This window comes from Theropithecus gelada, chromosome 16, assembly GCF_003255815.1.
Source record: "Theropithecus gelada isolate Dixy chromosome 16, Tgel_1.0, whole genome shotgun sequence".
In the NCBI taxonomy this organism is placed as follows: domain Eukaryota; kingdom Metazoa; phylum Chordata; class Mammalia; order Primates; family Cercopithecidae; genus Theropithecus; species Theropithecus gelada.
In genome coordinates, this window is record NC_037684.1 from 12,539,515 (window position 1) to 12,563,523 (window position 24,009).

Genomic DNA, 24,009 nt, shown 5'->3' on the forward strand with positions numbered 1-24,009 from the left:
GGGGAGAAGGAGAAGGGGGGCAGCCGGGGGGGGGGGGATACCGAGGGGCCAGAGGTACCCCGAGGCAATACAACCGGGGGAAAGGAGGCCCTTCTTGTCTAAAAAAAAAAAAAAAAAAAAAAAAAAGAAAAAGAAAGAAAACCCTGCAGTAGTTGTGGGCTTGTGTTCTCTATCTCATGCTTTCCTCTGTCCTCTCGGTTTTGAGAATTTTCTGATTAATTTAGAGATAAAATATGGAAAACATCATGAATGCTTAATGATCATTTAAAAAGATTTTAGATTATGTTCCTAACTATAGGGTGAAAATGTTTGGTGCCTTCCAGGTCTAAAAGCTTTTATCTCTCCATGCCAAGACAACTTTGCCTCTTTTGCTTAGGCAAGAGAAAATCTGTATGTAATTCTTCTTGCTGCATAATGATATGGATCTTTGTAGTATGTAACTAAATAATAAATAAATGAAACATGAAAGAAACTGCATTAACTCTTTGCAAAAAAAGTATTTTTGCCATTTTTACATTTACAAGCATCACCCCCCAACCCCACCTGCTTTTCTTGTTTGTCAGGGCTTAGTGTAGATGCTAGACCAAATACTACATTAGAGTCTTTGCTCTTCAACTATGCCATTGTAGATGGAATCAAGAACAGTAAGCTTTCAATCACTGTCCTATTGCCTATATGTACAAATTGGTACATCGATTACTACACACAATTTAATGACCAAAAATAGTGATTATTTACCTTTACAACATCAATTTACAGTAGGTTCCATATATGCTGTACTCATCCTAGTATCTTAGAGAGTATATTTTAGTGTGTTCCTTGAATTTGGAATGGAGAATTGATTATTCCTGAAAGAAATGCATCTAACATTCAGGTTTGGCTGTGAGAATACAGTTGCTACTGTTGAAGCTATACAACTCATAATTCTACGCAGAATTTAGCTTAGGATGCTTTCAGCAAATAATCAGTTTTCTGAACAAAAAAACAACATGTTTGAGCAGTTGATAAAGCTGGTCCTATGTTTGATATTTGTATGTGTAAATACAGAGATAATGATAAACGGATATGGAGACATTATGCATAAGCAAGTTAGAAGTAGCACACCCCCTTTGAAAAGTTACTGAACCTAAAAATAGGAAGAAAAACACATGGCCCACAATGCAATAAGGTCAACTTTTATTTTGTTTATCATTTTCCAATTTCTGTTGATATATATCTGATTTGCTTGTTTGCATATATTGACTATGGTATACTGCACTATCAATTGTATTGTTCTTATTCCACAACTTTTAATTAAATATGAATTTTTATACAACTACATGATATACACAGTTTAAAAGGTAACAAGAAATATCCAGTGGAAAATAAATCCTCCGTATACCCCCGTCAACCTCATCGCCTCCCAGGAGGCACTTACTATTAGTAATGTATTGTATTCTCTACTCCTGTAAAGGTGAACTTTAATAAGAATGCTTTTATTGTTACATCTGAGTCTGGCCAGATTATATAACCCATGATAAGACAACAGTTGTTATTCATAAGCTGTAAGCAAAGTATTATATAGTTATGATACAATTGTTTAAAATAGTGTGGACTGACTTTTCCATCTATCCTACTGTTGGTGATTTAATGTACACATAGTGCAGCTGTACTGTCAAATGAGTTGCACTGATATGAATTCTAGTAGAACACATGAAGTATTGTGTGTGTCTTTCCAGGTAAATATGAGGGGACGTCAAAAAGTTTGTGGAAAAAGGGAATTAGAAGATAAAAATTAAAAATATAAACTTTATTTCTCAAGATAAGCCCCATCAAGTTAAAGATACTTTTGTAAGCAATGACACTAGCCATTTAGTCCATCCTAAAAAACTGAAGGTCCTGGGAATTTAATTATGTCAATACTGTCTTTTTTACATTAACTAAAGAAAAATGATGCCCTGTAATGATTTTTTTAAAATTAGAAGCAAAAAGAAGTCTGAAGGAGCCAGATGAGGACTGTGAGGTAGATGCCTAATGATTTCCCATCGAAACTCTCACAGAATTGCCCTTGTTTGCTAGGAGGAATGAGCAAGAGTATTGTTGTGGTGGAGAGAACTCTCTGATGAAGCTTTCCTGGGCATTTTTCCACCAAAGCTTTGGCTGATTTTCTCAAAGATTCTCATAATTAACAGATGTTATTTTCTTTGGCCCTCCAGAAAGTCAACAAACAAACTGCCTCAAGCATCCTAAAAAACTGTTGCCATGACCTTTGCTCTTGCCCACTTTTGCTTTGACTGCACCACTTCCGCCTTTCGGTAGCCATTGCTTTGATTGTGCTTCGTCTCTTGGATCATACTGTAACAGTAAAGCCGTGGTTTATTTCCTGTTACAGTTTTTTTTTTTGGTTTTTTTTTTTTGAGACAGAGTCTTGCTCTGTCACCCAGGCTGGAATGCAGTGGCACGATCTCTGCTCACTGCAGCCTCCGCCTCCCGGGTTCAAGCGATTCTCATGCCTCAGCCTCCCAGGTAGCTGGGACTACAGGCGCCTGCCACCACGCTGGCTAATTTTTTATGTTTTTAGTAGAAATGGAGTTTCACCATGTTGGCCAGGATGGTCTCGATCTCTTGACCTCGTGATCTGCCACCTTGGTCTCCCAAAGTGCTGGAATTATAGGCGTGAGCCACCATACTCGGCCTCCTGTTACAGTTCTTTGAAGAAATGCTTCAGAATCTTGTTCCCACTTGATTAAAATTTCCATTGAAAGCTTTGCTGTAGTTTGCAGCTGATCTGGGTGCAATGCTTCAGGCACCCGTTAAGTGAAAAGTTTGCTCACCTTTAATTTTTCAATCAGAATTGGGGAAGTGGAACCAATTGAGATGTCTTTGGCACTGGCTGTAGTTTCTGCTGTTGGTCATTGGTCTCTTCGATTAAGGCACAAAGAAAATGAATTTTTTCCTATCAAATTGATATGGATGGCCTGGCCACTGAGGACTTCATCTTCAGTACCATCTTATCCCTTCTTAAAACGAACTATCCATTTGTAAACTGCTGATTTCTCTGGGGCATTGTCTCCATAAACTTTTGGTAAAGAATCAGTAATTTCACCATTCTTCTACCCAAGCTTGACTGTAAGTTTGACATTTGTTCTTACTTCAGTTTTCCATGAACTTTTTGAAGACCCCTCATAAACTCCACCTTGTCCTTAAAATGGTTTGACCTTGCAAATGTTTTGAGGAAATTGTTATAGTCTATTCACTTCTTAGAAGTATATTAGAGGCTGGGTGTCATGGTATACACCTGTAGTTGCAGCTCCTCAGGAGGCTGAGAGAGGAGGATCACTTGAGGCCCAGGAATTCTAGGCTGTAGTGCAGTATGATTATCATGCCTGTGAATAGCCACTGCATGCCAACTTGGTCAGCATAGCGATACCTATCTCTTAAAAAAAAAAAAAGTATACTTGCACAGTTTGAAATTTTTCCTTAGTAGAGTAGCTGATCTGGCTGATAGCATGGACCCATTATGCTTTATTCTTTCTCTCCATTTTATGAGATATTTAGGGCCACTAAGAAGTAAAACTAAATTGTGAGCCCAGCCAGACTACCTCCAGGTGTAATTTGTCCAGATGCTGAATGTCAAGCGACCTTTTGGTAGCAGGAACAATAAATGAAAGCTCCCTAGTTTATCTTCTGTTGTAATATTATGATACTGTGGGAGTACAGAAAAGGAGATGGGGGGAAACGATGTACCCAGAGTTGTCAGTTTTTCAGTGAAATCTATTAGCTTATAGACAGAGAAGATACATACTTTTTCTAATTATATATTGTCTGTGACTGTTCTTCTGGGAATGTGGAATAAAAAGAAAGTGAAACCAGAGATGTACAATACTGACTGTTAGAAAACTTTAATAATTAATTAGAGAACATCTATGGTACTACAGGGTCAGGGTGCAAGGAAGATCATTGATCCGTATAATATATAACGTAGATACAGTTTGTTTCCCTTTATTATTGTTGCATTGGTATAGACGGTGGCTAATCAACAGAACAACCAGTGATATTCTGTGGAATTGCTTTACTGCTCTGTGTATTAGATTTAGTGAATTCCTCTACATTTAAATTGTCACACTTACAAATCAGTGTGAATTTAATACTACCCATTTTCAAGTAGTTGTGTGTGTTATTTTTAATCTGAGAGGGTTCTCCCTTTTTTTAGTCATTTAAAAAGTCACACTTTAATTTTTCCCACTTTGATATGTATGCAATGATAACTTGAGTCAGTAAATCTCCAATTACTACAATTTAAATATGTTTGTTGGATATTATAATTCCTCCTCTGTGAATTGCTTGTTCATTGGGAACTGCCTTTGTTCATTTTGCTTTTGGATTATTTGTCTTCTGAACCTTTGTTTTAAAATGGCAAATTTTAGTTTCTGTACTAAGAGACTACATTCCCAAGCAGAATTTCATCCGTATGAGTGCTTTCTGATCAGAAACAGAGTTTGGTAAAGAGCCCTTGCTTATTGTGTGGCTGCTATATAAATGCTGTTTTTAATAAGCACCAAAAATATATTGAGGTTTGTCCTTGGGAGAGAGTTTATCACTGTTGGCCTTTGGGTGAACTTTGAGCCTGAGCTGTTTCATTCAAGGCAGCATGATGTCATTTAACTGCAAATTTCTCTGTTGCTAGAAAAAGGAATGTTGTTCCTCTAAATAACCTAAATGACTGAAAAATGCTGGCACAACATTATTCATCTCTCAGGTCGCCACTAAAAACTTTAACATGGTGAGGATTTCATTGTTTGCGGAGGAAGGGTGGGGATATGGTAAAGAGTAGGAGAAAACAGAAACTGTGTCTGATCCTGAATCTGAAGAATTCTACTGTCCATATAAAAGTCCGCTGCCAGTAGGACCCAGTAAACTCACTTGTCCAGATGAGAGCTTTTGGGTCCATCTTTGATTTTTCACTTATAAATCAGAATGTGAATTTTAAATTTATAATTAAACTTACAAATGCATTTAATCTTCATTTATAGATCAGAGTGTGAATTTTTGAATTAAAAGACTCTATATTTCTATTTCTATATATTCAGCCTATTATCATATTTTAAGTGTCCAACAAAATCTTAAACCAGGTAACTATATGATTATCTCACATATAAAACTAGGTACCATTAGCATCAGCATTTTTATCCTCAATTTGAGAAGCAGATTTCTCTGATAGTAATAGCATCACAATTAATGTTAAGGAGTAGAACAGCTTCTTATCTGCTAGAGTTGGGAGGCTGGAGTTTACAAACAGTGGTACCTGTAGTTGATCAGCTATGTCCTCTAAAGCTTCCAGAGCTACAGCTAAGATAATTTATTACTGGAAATTCAAGAAATATAGGAAAGGGTAGAACAAGAACAGAACAAAACCAAACCAAATAGACTTTTCCTTCATTACTTTCGTAAATAAGTACTGCTCGATGTTCAGTATTATGCTTTGTGCTTGTTTAGATAAAGAGGATGCTTACAAGCTGTGTGTAGTCTTTTCACTTTTACAAGCATTGACAGTTGTTTTTCATTGCTTTAAATGAAATAGTACTGGATACAGATATTTTTATTTTTATTCTTTCTTTGTAAAGAAATATTTACATCTTATAAACTTCATTTTTAGAAGGTCTGGTATTTTTTCCTGAGTATGTAAAACCATGTCAAATACAATGAGAGTTATTAATTACCTGCTCTAATGTACAGTATATTTAATATGTTAATGATAAAGATCTGACCTTTTGTATTCTAAGTAGAAGACTAGATTAGTTGCAGATGAACTTTTTTGATGTCTAGCTGTTTCTTTGGGAATATTTTAGAAAGAATTTGATTCCATAAAATTGAGTTTATCTTCTCATTCTTTTGGGGGAAAAATTGAAATGTTAGGTTTAAATTTTTCTAGGAATGGTAATAACTCATTCCCGGAATCTTGGTTCAAATTCACCTATCCTAACCTATATTAAGTAGTATTAAAGAACTAGATATTTGAAGAAACTTAATGATGTTAACTTAGATGTCTGTTAATATAATGCTTATACCTTTAATCTTGCAATTTTTATTTGCATACTTTAATACTTTGTACCTATAGTTTAGCAGTATGTAAAGCAATACTTTTAACTTCCTCTAACTGATAAATACCATATTTTCTGTGGGTAATTTTTAAAACTTCTTTATACATTGATTCTTGTATTAAGTTGCAGAGGGCATCTAAAAATTCAAAAATAGAACTCTTCCAAGATTTTGATTTGAAAAGTTGTATGTATTATTAATTGACTTTTTGGAATATCATGAATTTTATTATATAGGATTCAGACCTAAGAACGTTATTAAGGGGCCATTAATTTTTCTTTTCATAACTTTATTTATGTTGTTTTGTGGACTTGGCAGTATTTTTGGTTTAGATTAACAGGACTGATTTTCAAAAGTCAGCCGTAAAGCAGATTGGCTTTTGTTTGCTTTATACATACTCACATATGAAAATATATAAATAGGCTGGGCATGGTGGCTCACACCTGTAATTCCAGCATTTTGGGAGGCTGAGGTGGGCAGATCATGAGGTCAAAAGATCAAGACCATCCCGGCCAACGTGGTGGAACCCTGTCTCTACTAAAAATACAAAAATTAGCTGGGCGTGGTGGTATGCACCTGTAATCTCAGCTACTTGGGAGGCTGAGGCAGGAGAATCACTTGAACCCAGGAGGCGGAGGCTGCAGTGAGCAGAGATCACACTGCTATATACCACCAGCCTGGTAACAGAGCAAGACTCCATCTCAAAAAAATATATATATGTGTGTGTGTGTGTGTGTGTTTGTGTGTGTGTGTGTGTAGATACACACACACATATAATACACAGAAGCCCATATATTCCTATAAGAAAAATACCGTTAGTGATTTTTTTTAAGCTCTTATTTACTTACTGTAAACATGATTTGCTTATAAACACTAAAAACAGACAGGCTCACAGTTACCTCATAATGATCTACTCAACCTGCCCTTGCTTCTTGATCTATATTTAGCAAATGCCTGTGTCTAGTAGAGGCAGTACTTTTGAAGTTGTACTCTCTAAAGTAAATTGATAGTATTTCCTTTTCAGTTTGGCAGATAAGGTGTGTTTGAAAATTACTGTACTAAGAACATGGCAAGATTTATATCCTTGTACCAAGTTTATTAATTATCTAAGGACAGTTGGTAAATATAAAGATACTAAACATTTTTCTTTAGGGTAGCTATTTTGTATCTTGGTCCATTGAACTTGGATTTGCAAGATATGTAACTTTATTTTTCTTTAAATAAACTCTATTAGGTTTTTTTAGTACCTCCATTTGAAGAAAGGTGGAAAAATTAATCTCAATCAATTATACCGCCTCCAAAGTTACATCTAAATTCTCTAGGGTTTACAGGGTATAAAAGTATGAGGTAAGGGATTTGGGGACATTTTGCCCTAATTGCCACCACTGACATGTCCCATTTCCCCACCAGATCATTCGTCATTGGTTCATATAGGTCTCTGCAGCATCCATTGTTGTTTCTCATCCAGCTCCTGTCAGTTCTCTGGACTATGTCTGTATTATTCTTGTACATGTATGAAACATTATTCTCCTCCAAGCTATGGGGAACATGATAAGGTTGTCACAGACCTGGCTGTACAGACACACTATGTGCACACCGTTTCTACTCTTGTACCATGTGGGATCTCTTGCCACTTCCCTTAACTCTGCCCAAGAATGAAGACGTAAGTTTTCACAGTCATTGGTCCCTAAAACTTTTTCTGGGATTCTGTTGTTTCCCACTCCTCTATGTGACTCTCTTTTTTCCCCTTTCTGTCTCTGCCAATCTTGCTCCAATCTCAGGGTATCATTCCTAGTGTTTGAGTGGTTAGAAGCATGGAAACTTTGCTCTTATCATACTTTCCTTTTATCACGGTTGTAAATTCTTTTTTCCGTATGAACTGGTATGTCATTCCTTCCCAAGGCAGTAAACATAGAATGTTCTTCCTACCTGGATTGGGAGAAAATTTTTAACATAAATAAATGCAAGTGGTGAAATAAAAGGGATAGACTTTGGCAGAGGAGCAAAAGAGAGGATAATTCTATTTAAAGAAAAAGCCAAAGAAGCATTAAGTAAAGCCAAAGACACAAATAATGGTAACCCACAATTAAAAAACCAAAGAAGTGACTTGGGAAATAGTAGAAGGAGAGATGAAAAAGAAGCATTGAAAAAAATCATGCAAGATCAACAAGAATCCCCAAATAAATGGAAGTCGAAGGTTGCAGATTTACAGGAAAAGGAAAGAGTAATAAAGCTGCCCAGCCTGGGTTTGCGAAAGGGAAAGTACAGTTTCAGGGCAGGTAAACTGAATTTGGTAGTGATGATGAATGTGATGGAGAATGGTGCAGCTGAGCCAGTGAAAAGAACAAAAGAAGAAACAGAGAAGAACCTGTACCACAAGGACAGAAAACAGAAAATGGTGCCAGAGACTGGTATTTTAGTGCACAGATTTTAAAATTCATTTTAATTAGGTTTTAAGCTGCTTTTTTGGGGGGACTTTTAAAACAAAAACCAAATTAGACCTACTATTCAGTGTCCACCTGCAAGAAAGCAAAACTTTCAGGCCAGGTGTGGTGGCTCATGCCTGTAATCTCAGCACTTTGGGAGGCTGAGGCGGGTGGATCACTTGAGGTTAGGAGTTCAAGACCAGCCTGGCCAACATGGCAAAACCCCGTCTCTACTCAAAATACAAAAATTAGCCGGGCATGGTGGCGCACACCTGTAATTCCAGCTACTCGGGAGGCTGAGGTGGGAGGATCGCTTGAACACAAGGTGGAGGTTGCAGTGAGCCGAGATCATGCCACTGCACTCCAGCGTGGGTGACAGAGTGAGACCCTGTGTCAAAAAAAAAAAAGAAAGAAAGGAAACTTTTTTGTTGTTGTTGAACTTGTCTTTTTTGTTATTCACATGATAATTTTTTTGAATGTATAGTTCTATTTGTGTAATTTCAGATCATTCAATATCAAAAGGAACATTCTTCCACGAAATTACCTTTGTAGTATGATAATGTGTTAGTACAAACTAAGAAAATTTATGCTATATGAAAAGAGCAAAAACTTAGTTTATTTTTATCTTTTTGTGCCCAAAGCATTTGAGAACGAATTTTAAACTAGAATATTGGCTATTGACTATGAGCCCTTCCCACAGATAATGTATCCTGTCTCCTAGGCTGGCCTTCTGTATTTACACAGGCAGCCTGGTAACATTAGAAAGAATTACTTGTCACAAAGCTTTTCAGTACTATATGTAGACTGACTAAAATCAAGAGACTTACTGATTTCTTTGTCCAAAAGTTTTGTGATGCTGGCAGGTCATATCTGTAAAACAAAAGCCACCAAAGGTCATTTCCAAACACTCAACCACCTTTGACTAAAACAACAACAACTACAACAAAAACTAAGAAAAGTGTTAAATACTGGTAAGCTGAACATTTTAGATCTGTCACTTTAACTTATGCACGTACTGGCTTGATATGTCCCCCAACATCAGCCATGGCAAGCAGAGCTTGGCTTTTCTGCTATCATGGCCATTTATACTGAAATTCGAGGTTATAGTGAAGAGTTTAGAAGGATAACAAGTGGACAAAAAGTAAATCCTATGAAAATGATAGTACCTTTCTATTTTAAATTTTCTAATAATTTATAGCTAACAATCTCATAATAACCATGCTTATTTCAGAATTTTCTTGTCTAGATTTTAGAAATGGTAATAAGTAGCTAATTATTTTCCTCCTAAGCTCTCAAATGAAAACCAGTTTTTCATATTTTTCCTTTTAAAGAATAATGTAGATTCTCCAAACTTTTACTACTGATCTATTTTAGAGGAATGGCAGTGAGTATACTCCTGTATAACACAGCTCTGAAATTCTAATGTGTAATGAAATTACCTAGGGATCTTGTTGAAATACAGATTGTCATTCAGTAGGGCTGGGTGGGTGGAGCCTGAAATTATTTATTTCTAACAAGCTCTGCCAGGGAAGTCAATGTTGATGGTCTGAGGACCACATTTGGATGAAGCAGGTTCTGGCTCGGTATACTGTTGGGACTGTTCTAAGGTATTCCATGCTACATATTGTAATTCCTAAAACCCTGTAGAGAATCCAATACTGAATATAATAGGAAGACCAACAGATTTTAATAAATATATTACATTACCAATTATGAACAGAAATATATCTAGTTGTATGTTTAACACCACAGTGCCAAGTAATGATTAATTTATTGTGAAAAAATATGTTCCCTTATTGCACTCTTCTTTCAGACTTTTCAAAATTATTTGGATTATAGTTAGCTTCTAGTTTTAAGCTTCTCCTGTTTTGATGTTTGTGCTTTTACCCAATTTAGTAATAAAAATGTATCAAACATGGAAAAAATGGTGGGGCCAAGGAAGGATATTTATTTAATGTTGAAAAATATTATCCCACCAGATTTATTTTTTTATATTGCCCGTCTTCTGATGGCTTCCAAGCATGCTTAATTAGAAAACTATTTTTAGTGAAAAGAGGGGATGGAAATTCTTACAATCTCTTTAGGATTTGGGGATGCATATTTATGATACAATTTCTAGATGTATATTTGGAATCTTTATTACTTCCCTTGGAAAGTTAATGAGGGCAGAGAGGATCTTTCTCCCTTCTCACTGTGGAAAATTCCAAACATATACAAAACTAGAAAATAATAGTATAATGAGCCTCCATGTACCTATGAGTCAGCTATGACAATAATCAACTAATGACCAATCTTGTTTTCATCTGTAATTCTACTTCCCACCTCTATCCCTGCCGCTGGGTTATTTTGAAGCTAATCCCAGACGTTATAATACATTATCCCTATTTTGTTGATGGATAAACAAGTGTCCAGCCATTCTAGTGCCATTGCTTACTTAGTACAGAATCCCAAACTCCAACCACCCAGTAAATACTTATTGAGTGCTTATTCTGTGACATGTACTAGTCTAGGCTCAGCAAATATAAAACACAACATAAACTTTTGGAGAAATTCACGTTAGGTACCAGCTAGTTACGTAAGGTGTGGTTGCTCACTTCTACTTAAAAATTTCCAATTGCTTTCCATCATATTACTCGAGCTTTATTACTAAAAAAAAAAAAAAAAAAAAAAAAAAAAGGAAAAAGAAAAAAAAAAGAAAGGAAAAGCCCACAGTAATCTGCTGGTCCTACCTCCTTTGCCTTACTGACTCATCTTGCACTCACAGCATGGCTTACCCCACCCAACCACAGTGGCTTCCTAACTGTTACTGATTCCCTTTATTTCTCAAAATCTTTGTACTTAACATTCCCTTTGTCACACTTTTCCTTCAGATATTTGTATAACATATTACCTCACCTCTTTAAAATCTTCTCTGCCCTCATCTGCTTTCCAGCCTCTACATATTTGTCCATATTCACATTTTTCACTAGTATTTAAGGGGTGGGAATTTCAAGGATCCTCATGTTCTCTTCTGTAGTAAGAATTAATGTAGAATTTGGTGGTGTGAAGATAACCTTTTGAAAACATCATTACTTATCAGCCTTTCAATGTGTATCAATTATTTCCAAAAGAATGCTGAAATAATAGATATTGTGGTATTCTTTTCTTCTTGATATCATTTGTCATCACAAGAATGTAGGTGTATGCTTTTGTGATCATTTGTGTTTTGTACAAATGCCACCATACCTGTTGGCTGTAAAACTATGATTTTGAAGAACTAGCAGCTAAAAGTTTTGACTACTGCAGATCTTACACTTTAATACTATGTATGCCTCTGTTGAGTAATTCACTGAATTAGCATTTCTCCTCTTGCAGCAAGTTAAGATAAGCTTTTTGTGAGTCTGTGTCTTTTAAAATCTTGCCCTAGGTTATGCTTTGTCTACTTTATTTGTATCTGTTTCACTAAGATATAGTTTTTCAAAATACTACCTTGTTCTAGCAAGAACTCAATGAGGTTGGCATTCTCTTTCACTGCTTGGGTAAGTGTATAACTCTGGGAATACATATTAAGAAATTTGTATATTTACATCCTCTGATTTCATATGGAGGAATCTAACTCAAGGAACTTTTTGTGTGTTGATGTGTATATATCAATGTCTCTGGGTGGTGGAAATTATGAAGGTTGTTTTCAGCTTGTCATTCTTCTCTATTTCTTCTACACTTCTTTAATGATCATCTCTTACTTTCTTACTTTTCTTCCTACTTACCTCCCCTGTTTTTCTCTATTCCTCCCAGTACTTCATTGCTTGATTTCTCTGGGTATTAAAATGGTAGGCCAGGCATGGTAGTTCATGCCTATAATCCCAGCACTCTGAGAGCCAAAGCCAGAGGATCACTTGAGGCCAGGAGTTTGACACCAGCCTGGTCAACATTGTGAGATCCTGTCTCTACAAAAAAGAAAATTTTGGACAGGCATGGTAGCTCACGCCTGTAGTCTCAGCTACTTATTAGACTAAGGTGAGAAGATGGTTTGAGCCCAGAAGTTTGAGGTTATGGTGAGCTATGATCATGCCACTGCACTCCAGCCTGGGTGACATAGCAACATCCTATCTCTTAAGAAAAAAAAAAAGATAAAATAAAATCATGTATGAGGTTGGGGGGTTATATGGGAAATGTCTGTATCTTTAGCTCTACTTTGCTGTGAACCTAAAAGTGCTGTTAAAAAAAAAAAAAAGAAAAGAAAAGAAAAAAAGAAAAAAATACCTTTAGAGATACAGAGACAGAGTGGGTGAGTCGTAGCTTCCAAAGAAGAGACTAAGATTTTGAGGAGATAATGTCTGGTTCATATTAGGAACTCAGTAAATGTTTTTGAATCATTGTATTGTTTTACTAAGCAAATGTTCCTATTTGAGTGAAAAAGTAGGCTGTTTATAATTTGACTATGTCATACCACTTAAGAATCATGAAAACTACCCAGGTATCTAAGAAAGATGATGTATTTCTCTGGATAAATGATTTTTTTCAGGACTGAAAGCATTTTTTCAATTAAATGTGCATTTTTTATGCCTAGCATTTATATGAAGCTACTAAATAAACTCTTTTAGAGAATCCTAATATCATCCCCCAATGAACAGATTTGTCGCTGCTCTTCAGTGTACTTTTGCTATTAGCATGTAATTAGTTGTTATTTCTTTTATTGCAAGAAGATGTCATTACTAAATTCCTGTAGATATTTTTTAAAGTATCTTATTCCTAAGAACTTCATTCTTACTTGTTCAATAATTGTTTGAATTGCCTCTGTGCTTTAAAGTATTATATTTTATCTTATAGATTACCATAGTATCCAAAATGGTTGTGCCCATGTCTGTTTTTCCACTGCATGGAATAAAGTGGTTTAAATCTATTTTCTTTCTCCTTTAGTGGTTCCCCCTGGAAGTCCTGGGCCCATTACTCGACATGGGTCTTATGACAGTTTAGCTTCTGACCATAGTGGACAGGAAGATGAAGAATGGCTTTCCCAGGTAAAACTCTGAAATATTGAGAGTATTAAAGTAAAATAAAACAAATTTACTGTTTTTATTCTTTTTCTTAGAGGTAAATGGGGAGAATTGGTAACTCTTTGTTGGATTATCAAGAATTAGTTGTCTTTCTATATTACAAATTACTCCACAAATACTGCTGCAGGTGTACATATACATATTATATATACATTATACATATTTGTGTGTGTATGTGTGTATATATATGTTAGCTTCCATACACATGGCATAAAATCTATGTATTTTTCACACAATCCAATCCATTTAAAGCCTTAGGGCCTTGAAAGCAATTAATTAATTTTTGAGGCAGAGTCTTGCTCTGTCACCCAGGCTGGAGTACAGTGACATGACCTTGGCTCACTGCAACCTCTGCTTCCTGGTTTCAAGTGATTTTTGTGCCTCAGCTTCTTGAGTAGCTGGGATTACAGGCATGTGCCACCCTGCCTGGCTAGTTTTTGTATTTTTAGTAGAGACAGGGTTTCGCCATGTTGGCCAGGTTGGTCTTGAACTCCTGACTTCAAGTGATCCACCCATCTTGGCCTCCGAAAGTGCTGGGATTATAGGCGTGAGCCACTGTGACCAGCTAGGACTTTGGAATTTAAATAGGCTCTTTGGAGCACATTTTCATCAGGTTTAAAATAAAAGTTGACCTTGATGAAACAGTGAAGCCACTCAACAATCTTTGGGATTTGTTTTGTGGAGCCAGCATTTTCCGAAGATTGAGTTCATACTTTCACTATTGGAAATATAACAGTCTACCCTACAGAAGTTCTGATGGTGCCCTCTGGGTTTCCTTTCCTAAGCCCATGTGATGCTGCTTTTAGTGGTCTCTAAACCAGCCCTACAACATTGCTGGGACTGCAGGCATGCATCACCATGCTGGCTAATTTGTTTGTTTGTTTTTTTAATGTAGAGATAGGATCTCCCTCTGTTGCTTAGACTGATCTTGAACTCCGAGGCTCAAGCAATCCTCCTGTGTTGGCCTCCCAAAGTGCTGGGATTACAGGCAAGAGCCACCATGCCCAGTCTCCAACAGCTTCACTGACCATCCCTCCCCTTGCCAGGTGAAGCTGTCTTCATCTCAAGGGCTTTGAAATAAAAGATACTTGGGCAGATTTCAAAATGATGGGATTACAAATGACTTTGTTACAAATGCTGTTATGTCTTCCTCAAGTCTGACATCATTTTGTGAAGCTAATGACCTATCTCAGATTACCAATCTGGCAGCTTTTCATCGGACAGGTGCCTCAGAAAATGTGGAGGCCATTTGTAGTTTCATTTCTTTCTCAAGGAGTCTCAAGGAGGGTAGCCTGAAAACTAAAGTCTGGAAAATGAAAAGTAAAGTAAACTGGAAAATCAAAAAGTGTCTAGGTAACATGTATTTATTTCATCACACCAAAAATATTCACAGGAAGTTTTTCAGTTCCTGGCATGTGGTGGTCCATCCTTTCTTAATGATAGGAAGATAAAGTAAACCCAAAATGCGTGTGTTTTTTCCAGAATCAAAATGTTGTCCAAGGAATGCTGGCAGAGAAACCACTGTCCTTCACTTCAACTTTTCAATTAGGAAAAGGGGTAATGTGTGCTGTCAGTGTGAAAGTATATACAATATGTTTGTCCGGCACACAGCAGGAGAGTGAATAGGAACATCTGGCCATCGCCTCGGTGAAATTGCACAGGCATCTGTTTACCTCTCGGCTCTGTGACACTGATGGTTTTGAGCTTAAAATACACAGAATGCTTTATCTGTGGCCTAATTTACATTGCTGAATACAACTACTTGAATCAGAAATCACTGTCCTCAATCTGAGCATTTTTCTCCCTGTGATTAGTGGGAATGTGAATATTGTTCCAAAGACCATGATGCTTCTGCCCTTTTGGACTCACAGGGCTACACTCTGTGAACCTTTTCAGTTATGTTTTGTTAAGAATTAATCACCAGAATCAGAGAAATGTGATTAAACATAAAAGAACTCAGGACAAAAATAAGGCACGTGGGAAGTCAATTACATTGACTTGCACAGGTGTGGATGTACCAATGACAAGACATTTAAACTAATTTGCATATTTAGTTTCTCATTCGAGTTGATTATTTGTTTAAAAAAAAAAAGCATGTAATATATATATTTTCAGGTTTTTCCAAGTGTTTTCTACCCACTTCTTTGACTTTATAATGTTTAATAAAATATCAGCAATATTCCCTACGCCCTCCATTGAGCATTAAATTCATAAAGCATTTTGGTATTTCTGTTTTGTAGCACATAAAATGCCTGTGTTGATATTTGTGGCAGTTGAGAAAACACACTAATTAATGGTATTTGGAAGACAAAAATCTAGTTTGAGAGAAAGTATAAAATAATTTTTTCATTTAAAAGTGGATTGGAGTAATATTAGGGCAGTATAGTAAATATTATAATATTTTATTGTGGAAAGAAAGTGGCTTTGGGCATTAAAATTATTTCAGACCTTTACTTTTCCTTGCATAGTTCAAGAACAACTTCACATTTGTCATAAGCTTGATCCTCAGTGAAGGAATTACTTTTAATCTGTGGATTAATAGGTGTAGTATTCAGTGCATGCCCACAACATGGTAAGTACTGTCTAGAGTGAACGAAAAGGTAGACCCTAGGGAGCTGACACTAGTTATACGAGGCAAGAAACTGATCCTTTTACTTTCATGTGATTTTTGTGTTGTATATGTGTGTGAGGTGCGCTTGTGTGTCTGTGTATGTATATGTACACAAAGTGTATTTTTTGGTTTTGTTGATGAAAAGCAGTAGAGGGATATTTTGAATGTCTGCAGCTGTGACTATCATCACCTTTTAATTATGGGTGCCCTATCCCTTTTCCACTTTAACATGGGCTTCTTGAAGAATGTGGGTGTTGAGAGGAAGAATGGGGGATTGTGAAGTCTCTCAAATCAGGATCACAAACCATTTAAATCATCATTGCTACTCTGTTCCAGGTTGAAATTGTAACACACACTGGACCCCACAGACGTCTGTGGATGGGTCCACAGTTCCAGTTCAAAACCATCCATCCCTCAGGCCAAACCACAGTCATCTCATCCAGTTCATCTGTGTTGCAGTCTCATGGTCCGAGTGACACGCCGCAGCCTCTTTTGGATTTTGATACAGATGATCTTGATCTCAACAGTCTCAGGTAGGAAATGAGAACTAGGGAGTGATTTGAATGAAAGGATTAATATGTTCATGTGGAATGAGCATCATATGTAATATTTAGGTTTCCCTTTTGAGGGGACTACATGTACTGTTGCATGTAATTCACTGTCATTACTTGGGATTGTATGTAGGGTCTCATGTGGGATCACATTACATGCAATAAATACTTGTTTTTCAGATTATATTCTCCCTAAACCTAATACTCACTGCACTTTTCAAGCAATTCCACCTTTTGATGCTTTGCTTATATTTCTAACTACTTGAATCTGATTATGTATTCTTTTCCTGATCTTTCTGAAGTTGGCACCACCTTTCAATTAAATTTCATCTGTGATTTTAATCTAATCCTGTATCTCTCTTCTTTTAGATTATATAAAGTTTTTGGATGGAAAAACGTTGGTATACATTCAGCTATAGTTTGTCATTTATATTTTTATAATACATGTTCTCTCATCCTTATTTTTAGGAATCCTAGTACAGGTGTACAAATTATACTTTTTATTATTAGCTTATTTTTTTATTGCAACTCAGACAGTTTTGACTTGCAGTCTCAAGTTTGCTTAGCAGTTTGTTATACCAAGACTTGACACATTAGGGTGCAACAGATAATGAAGGACTCAGTGTAATGTAATATAATCTCCCTTTTCTTGTCTTCTCTTTAAAACAAACAACCCCATCACAAAGTGGGCAAAGAATATGAACAAACACTTCTCAAAAGAAGACATTCATACAGCCAACGGACACATGAAAAAATGCTCATCATCACTCGCCATCAGAGAAATGCAAATCAAAACCACAATGAGATACCATCTCACACCAGTTAGAATGACAATCATTAAAAAATCAGGAAACAACAGGTGCTGGAAAGGATGTGGAGAAATAGGAACACTTTTACACTGTTAGTGGGACTGTTAACTAGTTCAACCATTGTGAAAAACAGTGTGGCGATTCCTCAAGGATCTAGAACTAGAAATACCATTTGACCCAGCCATCCCATTACTGGGGATATACCCAAAGGATTATAAATCAGGCTGCTGCAAAGACACATGCACACATATGTTTATTGCAGCCCTATTCACAATAGCAAAGACGTGGAATCAACCCAAATGTCCATCAGTGACAGACTGGATTAAGAAAATGTGGCACATATACACCATGGAATACTATGCAGCCATAAAAAAGGATGAGTTCATGTCCTTTGTAGGGACATGGATGCAAGTGGAAACCATCGTTCTTAGCAAACTATCGCAAGAACAGAAAACCAAACACCGCATGTTCTCACTCATAGGTGGGAATTAATCAATGAGATCACTTGGACACAGGAAGGGGGACATCACACACCAGGGCCTATTGTGGGTTGGGGGAAGGGGGGAGGGATAGCATCAGGAGATATACCTAATGTAAATGACAAGTTAATGGGTGCAGCACACCAACATGGCACATGTATACATATGTAACAAACCTGCACGTTGTGCACATGTACCCTAGAACTTAAAGTATAATTAAAAAAAAAAAAAGAAAGAAAGAAAAGAAAAGAAAAAAACTTGTTTCTTCTACTGTAGCCTTGACAGCTTTTCAATATTTAAAAGCATTTTAAAGTAAGATTGGTGGTTAAACTAAAAGTGATTTTTGACACAATAAAACATAAACCAATATATTCCAAGTAAAAAAAAACCCAAAAATTCTATAGTGTATCTTGAATATAAAACAACCCTCTGACCTTTTTCTTGCACACCTTTTAAAAAATAGTGAGAAAATATGTTCCAGTTACATAGTGGAAATATGTTTTTGTCTTCTCTTTGTCAGTATCAATAAAAAATTGTATAACAAAATGAAAACTTTTGCAAACTTGGATTATGCCTGATGTATCTGTTTAGAAAATATGACACATATTTACTGAGTACCTGCCAGGAGGTGCCAGGAGATATACCTAGAGTACAGCCAGCTGCCTACTTGGGTCTGAATTGCAGCTCTTCATCTCACTCACTAATCCTGCTCTCACCCCTATTCTTTCTCAGCTCTTTATTTCATTTATTTTTTATTTTATTTTTTGAGACGGAGCCTCGCTGTGTCACCCAGGCTGGAGTGCAGTGGTGTGATCTCGGCTCACTGCAACCTCTGTCTCCTGGGTTCAAGCAATTCTCCTGCCTCAGCCTCCTGAGTAGCTGGGGTGACAGGCGCCCGCCACCAGACCCAGCAACTTTTTGTATTATTAGTAGAGCCGAGGTTTCAACATGTTGGCCAAGCTGGTCTCGGACTCGTGACCTCAAGTGATCCTCCCGCCTTGGACTCCCAAAGTGCTGGGATTATAGGCGTGAGTATTTGTGTGCGTTTGTGTGACTGAGTCCCACTCTGTCACCCGGGCTGGAGTGCTGTGGTATGATCTCAGTTCACTGCAACATCTGCCTGCTGGATTCAAGCAATTCTCCTACCCCAGCCTTCTGAGTAACTGGTATCACAGGTACGCGGCACCACGCCTGGCTGGTTTTTGTGTTTCTAGTAGAGATGGAATTTCACTATGTTGGCCAGGCTGGTCTTGAACTCCTAACCTCAGGTGATCTGCCCGCCTCTGCCTCCCAAAGTGTGGGGATAACAGGCGTGAGCCACTGCGCCTGGCCCCATCTCTTTAAATGACTCCACAAACTACCTACTCAAGACAGAATCTAGAGGTTATCCTTGAAATCTCTCCTTTCACACATGCCGCATCTAATTCTTCACCAACTTATATCATTTATATTCCACATCTAGAAACCTTCCACTCCTCTCCATTCCGAATGCCAGCACCCCAGCAACATCTCACAGACTCCTAACTGCTGTCTCTTTTTACATTTTTGCTTTCCCCTGACTGATGTATCTTCTTAAAAAAATGATTTGGTCAGGGCACAGTGGTTCACGCCTGTAATTCTAGCACTTTGGGAGGCCGAGGAGCGGGGATCATGAGGTCAGGAGTTCGAGACCAGCCTGGCCAGCACGGTGAAATCCCATCTCTGTCAAAAAAGTACAAAAAATTAGCCGAGCATGGTGGTGCGCGCCTGTGATCCCAGCTACTCGGGAGGCTGTGGCAGGAGAATTGCTTGAACCCGGGAGGCAGAAGTTGCAGTGAGCCGAGATCGTGCCACTGCACTCTAGCCTGGGTAACAGAGTGAGACTCCGTCTCAAAACAAAAAACAAACAAACAAACAAACAAAAGAATGATTCATAAAGAAGAATGTATCTCCTTTCAATACCTTGTTTAGAATTTTTCGTTTGTTTAGTCTGCTTTGTATTTTGTTTTTTTCTTCTCTACATTTTTGTTTTTTTGTTCCAGCATGATTCCTCCAGCTTTCTAAAAGTGACATTTTTTGACCAAGATGTCAGGTAATAATGACAGAATACAGTGAGAGTGTAAGACCAATTTTCAGTGATGCTAATGATCAAATTTGGTCTAGATAACGATCTCAAGCCATGGTCAGGGAGTCAATTCTTTTCAGTCCTCAACTTAGTGATTTAGTGTACTCGTGTTTACAGCAGTCATTTGGTTGTTTAAATGTTAATAATAAAGTATTTAAAATAAGTAACCCAATTTATTCTCTTAAACAACTATGTAACACATTTAGTTTTTTTGCTAAACGGTGCGCAAGACACTCTCGTTTTTTTCTGGTGATTGACCAGCTGCTATTTATAAAACCCTGCGCTTTTTCTTAGGTGGTCTTTGCCCCATTGTTTACTGGCCTCCTCCAGCTGTCTTTGTTACTCTTTTCCTCAGGTATAGTCCTTCTATTAAGATAGTTCTAACTCGCTTCTTTTAAAAGTAGATATAACTACTTTTCCAAGTCCTTAAGAATCTTCCTCAGAGACTTGCCCTTTGTTAATAATACTGAATAACTCCCCACATTTTGTTTAACACTGAATGACTTTAAATTGTTTATGTTTGATTAGAATAGTAACCTGTTTACTGGACACATATAACCTTTAGAAACCTTTATACTGAGCAACAGGTTTATAAATTTCTATTAACTGCATTTGTAATTTGTATTTTAAACTTTCAGCAGGTAAGCTTGGTTGGGACCTTGGCTAAGACCCTACAGCAGTTTTTATGGGAAATTTAGATTTAACTCACATCAATTTTAAGTCCTTTTTAGTACCACCATTTTCCACCCAACATTCAATTAGAAACCCGACTATTGAGATTCTCCTCATTCTCGTTTATGATCACTCTAGCCCAACTTCTTTTCTCTCATCTAATTTCTACTCGTCTGTGCATGGTGGCCTATGACCGACCATTGGCTTTACTTTCTCTTTTAAATTGTGAAGTCTTTATTTAGATTTTTGGGGGCTCACCTGATCCTTAACACCTAGTACACTGTCCTGTACCCCATAGGATATCAATAATAATATGTAGTGCAGTGATAATCTTCCTCCCTGCCCCCTAACCAAAATAGGAAACAGGCGGGCATAGTGTTGACTCTCATCCATAAGGGAATCAGGCAAGCTCCCTACCCAGAGCAGGTGTTTAAAAAGAATGGGCAATGAAATATTTGCTAACAGATCTGAGAAACATATAATGTAAAAGATGTTGAGTATCCAAAGCCTCTGTTTCCACTTAAGATGAAGCTCCTCAGAAATTGGTTACTGTTTATTTTATTTTATTTAACTGAGATATAATTCACATAATATGAAATTCTCTGGTTTTAAAGTGTACAATTCAGTGGGTTTTAGTATATTCACTGTGTTTGGCATCCATCCCACTAATTTCAGAACGTTTCCATCATCCCAATCAGTTTTTCTCTTTTTTTATGAAGAAAGTTCAAACATGTCTAAAATAAAAAGAAAACTAGAATAAGCCCCCATGTATCTGTTGTCCAGCTTCAGCTATCAACTCATGGCCAATCTTGCTTCATCTGTAGCCTCATTCACACCCTGCCTCCAACTCTGGATTATTCAGAAACCCCAATATAAATTGACTAACTATAGGAAATGTATTAGCCCACATAGGAAGTTGTTTAGACTAGAAGGGGGCATAACTTTGAATGAACTGACCATATCTAAGAGGCTAGCTTTTTGTTGCTCTCAAGAACAAGGAAACTTCTTTTCCAGACACTTTAAATAAATTTCTCTTTTCTAACTGGCCCACATTAGCTTAAGCTTACCTATCTCCTAACTAACCACTGCCAGGACATGAGATTACCATGATTGGCTTAGAAAAATTAGCTGGGATGGAATGAATATTGGGTAGTTCTACATAGCAGTGATCAATATTTGTTAATCAGTATTTTCACCTTCCAGTACTAGATCATCCTGTACCTCCCTCCTTTTTTTTCTTTCTCACAACAAATGCATGCATTTCATAACTAGTTTGCAGTACACACTTGGCATTTCAGGCTTCTGTCTTCTGTCCTACGTTTCTTATCAACTTTTTATCTTCCACCAATAGCCTTTATGAACTCTATACTTCAGCCAAATCATGCACTTCAAGATGCCCTGAATCTATCGTATTCTGTCACTAATCTAAGTTTCTGCATGTTGCAGTCCTGTGCTTAAAGGGCATTTCTTGCTCCTCTTCATTATGCATATATACTGTTACTATATCCAGACCTAATCCCTGTTCCAGCTCTACAATATCTCTCTCTGATGTGGACCCTGCATGTCTTCCCCCATCTCCTCAATCTGAGCTTCTATTATTTATGTCATTCATATTTACACTTTAGTTTTATTTTGCATTGTCATGAATGTTCATGTGCTATGTCATATATATGCACATTGGTCTGTATTTTATGTTTTGTTCCTACTTGTTCCCAGAGTAATGCCTACATGCAATTAATATTCAGTAAATACTTACAGTATGAATGAATTACCAGAATGCATACATACATTGTTGTAATAAGTTTTTGTTTCACTGAGTTGCCTGGGACTTTCAGATCTTTTAATCTTCTAGATACTTTTATGTTAATAGTGTTTATTCTAATGCAGCTAGAAAGAACACCCGGCATTTGGCATTTATATGTTTATTATTCTTTTTTTTTTTTTTTCCTGAGACGGAGTCTCACTCTGTCACCCAGGCTGGAGTGCAGTGGTACAATCTCGGCTCACTGAAACCTCTGCCTCCTGGGTTCAAGCAGTTCTCCTGCCTCAGCCTTCTGAGTAGCTGGGACTATAGGTGCATGCTACCACGCCCGGCTAATTTTTGCATTTTTGGTAGATGTGGGGCTTCACTGTGTTATCCTGGATGGATGTTTATTGTTCTTAAGCAGCTTTAAATCATATGTGGTAATTTGCACATTTACTGAGGTTCTAATTGATTCTTGTATGCTAGTTGGTAATTTTATAAAGGTAGCTCAGTTAGTAGTGACCCACCCCAGCCACAGTACATCTTTGTTATCCTATGCTTACTGTCAGATATAAAGTAACTTTCATAAAGGATTTTAATGGAGCATCTCAAAATTTTGAATTACATATTGCTGCCTTTTATGGAACACATTAGTAGCTATGGTGCTATTAGTGAATTTCAGGATCCTCAAAACTCTTCGTATGTGTCCCTTGGAAATCCCAAAGGTTTCAGTATAAACATTTTCAGTGTTTCATTTCCTCTCCATTCTACTTATTGTATCCCTTTGAATTAATGTCAGCTTTTCAGTCCCTTCCTTAAAAATCTATGGAATAACACACAAAGATAAGTTAGAAGGGGTCTGGCGTGTAGAGAATGTTTGTAGTGCTTTATCCTTGGGCAGCAATTAGGGACCGCCGCTCCCCTGTTTGTCTTGTTTTAGAATGGATGGTTCTTTAATGAATTGTGCCACTCCAGCATTCCTGATTTAAGGTCTGTTGTAGCAAGTGACAGTTTTGATGCCAGTAACATATGTGAATTAAATTAAATTGCATTGCAGGATCCAGCCAGTCCGCTCTGACCCAGTCAGCATGCCAGGGTCATCCCGTCCAGTCTCTGATCGAAGGGGAGTTTCCACAGTGATTGATGCTGCCTCAGGTAGAAAACCACCTCTGAAATGTTTATTGGGCAGTCCTGTGCATTTTTAACTAATTTTCTCGCACAATGTAGAGGATGACATTTATTTGCTTTCTTCTTTGTTTTTTTGTTTTGTGGTGTGTGTGTGTTTTAATACAGTACTATGCCTATATTTGTTGCTGAACAATGCCATGCTTTTACCCATTCCTAAGGTTGGTGAATGATGCCGTGGAGTTGGCACTTGATTAAATGTAACGAACATAGTATTGAAGGCTACAGGGTTGATGACTGTTTTGCCTTTGATCACTGAAATGTGGAGAAGCAACCTTGACAGAGAACGTAAATACAATATATGGATTAAATTT

The 24,009-nt window shown here is 37.2% G+C and overlaps 1 protein-coding gene across 6 annotated transcripts in view; it reads left to right on the forward strand.

Moving 5' to 3' along the window:
• The window catches only part of BCAS3 (BCAS3, microtubule associated cell migration factor), a 707,187-nt gene that overhangs the window by 368,271 nt on the left and 314,907 nt on the right, over positions 1 to 24,009 (forward strand). For all 6 annotated transcript variants that reach the window (XM_025361460.1, XM_025361463.1, XM_025361464.1 and 3 more), the window contains 3 exons: positions 13,404 to 13,504; positions 16,488 to 16,684; positions 23,568 to 23,665. In XM_025361460.1, coding sequence (XP_025217245.1) covers positions 13,404 to 13,504; positions 16,488 to 16,684; positions 23,568 to 23,665 — 396 coding nt within the window. The remainder of the gene's footprint in view (positions 1 to 13,403; positions 13,505 to 16,487; positions 16,685 to 23,567; positions 23,666 to 24,009) is intronic.